This window comes from Merops nubicus, unplaced genomic scaffold (genome assembly GCF_000691845.1).
Source record: "Merops nubicus isolate BGI_N331 unplaced genomic scaffold, ASM69184v1 scaffold16564, whole genome shotgun sequence".
NCBI classification, from domain to species: domain Eukaryota; kingdom Metazoa; phylum Chordata; class Aves; order Coraciiformes; family Meropidae; genus Merops; species Merops nubicus.
This window is the reverse complement of record NW_008605058.1, coordinates 62,117-66,256: the sequence shown is the minus strand read 5'-3', so window position 1 is coordinate 66,256 and position 4,140 is coordinate 62,117. Positions and strand designations below refer to the sequence as shown.

At 36.8% G+C, this 4,140-nt stretch overlaps 1 protein-coding gene across 1 annotated transcript in view; it reads left to right on the top strand.

Moving 5' to 3' along the window:
- Window positions 1-1,614: 1,614 nt before the first annotated feature.
- KIAA1107 (KIAA1107 ortholog) overlaps window positions 1,615-4,140 on the top strand; it is a 25,354-nt gene continuing 22,828 nt past the window's right edge. The window contains exons 1-2 of the mRNA XM_008939225.1: window positions 1,615-1,834; window positions 2,744-2,861. Coding sequence (XP_008937473.1) covers window positions 1,615-1,834; window positions 2,744-2,861 — 338 coding nt within the window. The remainder of the gene's footprint in view (window positions 1,835-2,743; window positions 2,862-4,140) is intronic.

The window sequence follows — 4,140 nt, the reverse complement described above, 5'->3', positions numbered from 1 at the left end:
AGTATGAACAATAAAGCCTCTTTGCCATGGAATGAGTGACTAAATGGAGATCTGTAAGTACATGTCTGCTAAATCCAAAATAACTGTAGCTCTTCTGTTAAACTTCCCTCACTTCATCTGTGTGGTATGAAACCACTGATAAAGCATGTTATCTGTTCACACTGACTTCTTAAGGCTCTGTTATGTTCCTGGAGCACAGTATCTTTCTATAAATACAAGATCTTTGCAGTCACAAACTGCAGGCTTTGTTAGCCTTTCCAGATCTTGAGCTAAAAATAAGCTGGTGAAACAGATGGGAAAGTAAGACGCTAGATTTACTATATGGGCAAAGTGAAAGCTATTGGGTAATCTTAACTGCCAATTTTCATGCTTTCAAGCACTTCGTTTGAAATAAAAATTTATATCTCTAATACCATTCACTTAGATCCCTATACCATTCTTATGGTTTTGTACTTGTAACCTTGATATTAGAAGGTTTTTATATTTTTGAGTTTGTAAATTTGGTGATATTAAAGGACAATCAAGTGCCTATTCTTCATCTTACTAAGATATATAAATCAGTCATCTGTCATTACTGGTTCAGCTTGCTTCTGCTTTACCAAGCAGGTGATTATAGTAGATGAGGTATAAAGAGCAGACTAACTAAAGTTTAACTAAAAAATGCAAAGTGAGAGGAATAAACTTTTGTTTCTTTTAACCTAGTACTACACTTCTAACACTTGTTTATGGGCAAGCAAGTACTTGGGTGTTGGTTGATAAAAAGCTCAATGTGCACTGGCAGCTCAGGAAACCAATTGCATCCTGGGCTGCATCAAAAGATGTATGACCAGCAGGTCAAGTGAGGAGATTCTCCCATTGTACTACACTCTCGTGAGACCCTACCTGAAACACTGCATCCAGCTCTGGAGCCTCAAGCATAAAAAGGATAGGAACCTATTGGAGCAAGTCCAGAGGAGGACCATGAAGATCATCTGAGGGCTGGAGCACCTCTGCTATGAGGACAAGCTGATAGAGCTGGGCTTGTTCAGCCCAACTGAGAAGAGAAGGCTCCAGGGACACCTTAGAGCAGCCTTCCAGTACTTAAAGGGGGCCTACAAGAAAGCTGGAGGTGATCTATTTATATGGGCATGTAGTGATAGTACAAAGAGGGTAGATGTAGATTAGATGTAAGGAATAAACGCTTCACTATGAGGGTGGTAAGACACTGGAACAGGTTGCCTAAAGATGTTGTTGATGTCCCTTCACTAGAATTGTTCAAGGCCAGGTTGGATGCGGCTTTGAGCAACCTGGTCTAGTGGAAAGTGTCCCTGCCCGTGGGTGGAACTAAGTGATCTTTAAGGTCCCTTACAACCCAAGCCATTCTGTGATTTACGCTTTCTCAAGCATTGCAGAAACAGGTTTTCCAGAGATACATTTTTTTGAAAGGTTTTTTATTATTGAGCACTGTAGAGTTCAGCTTTTCTTTTCTGGTCATAAACTTTGTTAGACAAAAAGAAGTCATTTTTTCATTTGATTGTTTTGATGAATTAAAAAATTATAGAAGTAAACTTAGTGTCATCTTCTAGGCTTGTATATTCATCTGATAAAAGTCTTAAAGAAGCGGAGGAGCTGGCTATGATGAAGAAAGTATCTGAACCCAAATTAATACAAGAAAACAACACTGCTACTCTTCAGAATGCTCAGACAAATGTAAATTGTCTTGGAGATGGCAAAACACCTGTTGATCAGAATACTCCAAGTAGACCTGTGCAGAAAGAAGCTGCTAGTTCACCTTGTATTGAAGAGGAAATTCCCGAAGTAGTTGTTGATGCAGAAAGCAACAAAAGCACTGCAGGTAGGTTTGGAACTATACTTTTGTTGCTTTTTTTTTTTTTCCTTTTCAGTAATTACCCAAAAAAATTACTTACACAGATGTAAAAATGCAGGCAAAAATGAAAGCTACTGTTACAACACAGCTTTCCTGTGGTTACCTCATTCTCTCACACTTTCGAAAAACGAACTGCTGCAGATGTTTGGCAGCAGTGTTTCCCAGCCAATGTGTAGCATAATACATCTGGTGGGACTTGCCAGGCATCAGGCATGTTCATCAGTACTGTGTCCCATCTTTTCTCTGTAATAGAGCAAACTTGAGTCCTCAACACGTGGGACATACACAGAGCACAATCTGGCCATTCCTCTCCTTTTCTAGCAAAGTCCACTAGTTCACCATTGTTTTACAAGGATTTTGGAATCTTTCAGAATCTTCCCTATTGCAACTGTGAATTAAGTAAGTAACACAGTTGCTTAAGAGAAATGTGTGACTGCATCTACACCAAAGGTGTTGACTTTTACAGCTGTGTCATTAAGATAGGATCAAGCTACAAATCTGTTCAGGCAGAAGCTTTTAGCACTACATGACCCTGAACTTCTTCAGAGTTTACTTTTTTTTAATGCAGAAGTACCAGATCTCTGTAGAAAAAATGAGCTGGCTACATAATCTTACTGAAGGATAACTGTGGCACTTCTGTAGATCTCAAATCACATATGAAGCACGGGTTAAATTTCTGATAGCTCCAGTCAAAATGAGAAGCAAAATGCAAGGCCTGGAAAAATCTTTCAAGGCAAATTCTAGTCTGAATATGCAATATTAAAAAATTTCATTATGTCAGATTCTTTTTTTCAAATATTTTAAGTTGTATGTGTACTGTCAGTAGTCTAGTATACACTTGACCAGGTGAAAATAGCTATTCCTATCCATCTGCAGGTAACTCCAAACTAGAAACTGCATCTGTGTTAGGAGAAGATTTAATGATGCTCTACAACAATTGCTGTTGTCCAGATATTAGTGTTTGTGTAGAAGGCAAAGACTTTCAAGCTCACAGGTAAATAAGTAATTACTGTAAAGTTTTCAACCAAAATACTTCCATTATAAAGTGCTGCTGGTCCTCTATGTCTATAGTAAGTTATTACTGGTGCTGTTATCTAGCTGTGAGCCTCTTAGTTCTTAGATATTACATGAGAAGTGGCCGTGCTTTGGTATTAATGAAAATTAATCTCATTAACAGCAACTATTGTGAAAACAATTACATTTTTAGCTTTCTAAGATTGCCATTGTAAATTCATTATATGAGTTGATAAGTGTAGCCATATATGAATATACCCGTTTAGGTTTTCCTTGCTAACCTTTTAAAATAATTGTGTTCTCTGAAAAAAATGAAAAGTCTATTAATAAACTATACAGCTATTAAAGCTGAATAAAATTACCATACATGTAGAAAAATTCTGGAGTATTTTTTTTCTGCTTTTCAGAGTATGCCCATACAGAATCTGGTTTTACTTTCATTACTTCAGTCATGGGCATGTAAAGACTGTCAGCAGCTTTTATTAGATCTGAAGTCCAAGACCATTTAGGAACTTTGGCTTATTGGACTTATGTAGCTTGGGAAAGCAAATTAAAGTGTCAGTACCATTCCTTGAACCTTTGATATGAGTCTGTTTGCAATTGAGATAACAAACTAGACAACCTGCATTTTGTTCCCTTTTGACTATATAAATAACTGAGAGAGACTATAAAAAAAACTCCACTACTTTTAGTATTTTCTCAACAGAAAACCAGTGTGGGAGGTTATACTACTGACATTAAAAATATATTTACAGAAGATATGTTGCAGTATTGTGGGTGGGTTATTTTATTTTTTTAAAATAATAGAATTAGGATAAATACAAAATTTCCAGAATGTAGTGTGGTTAGTCATGTTTGTTTCTTCTGGTAAACACTGTAAGACAAGACGTTCTCACGTCCATAAGTCTGAGAAACAAATACTTCAATGGAAAAAGGAAGTCAATGAAAAGTCTCAATCAGCAGAGCTTCTTTAATTTAGGCCACTCTCTGCCTGGAGCTATGTATCTTGTCTAGCCAGCATCAAAAAAAATGGCAGCAAATTAGAAAGAAGACAAAGATGTTCTGAAACAGGCATAAAACTTACTTGTTTTAGTCCTGCATCATGTGAACAGCAGGAGTCAATAAGGGAAATCTAACTTTGGGTATAATTGTGATGTAAGCACCATATGATTTACTTATTTTAAGTTGGGGTTTTTGTTTGTGTTTTTTTGTTTTTTTTTAAGTTCTCAAACAGGACACCGTATAAACCCCTACTCTTT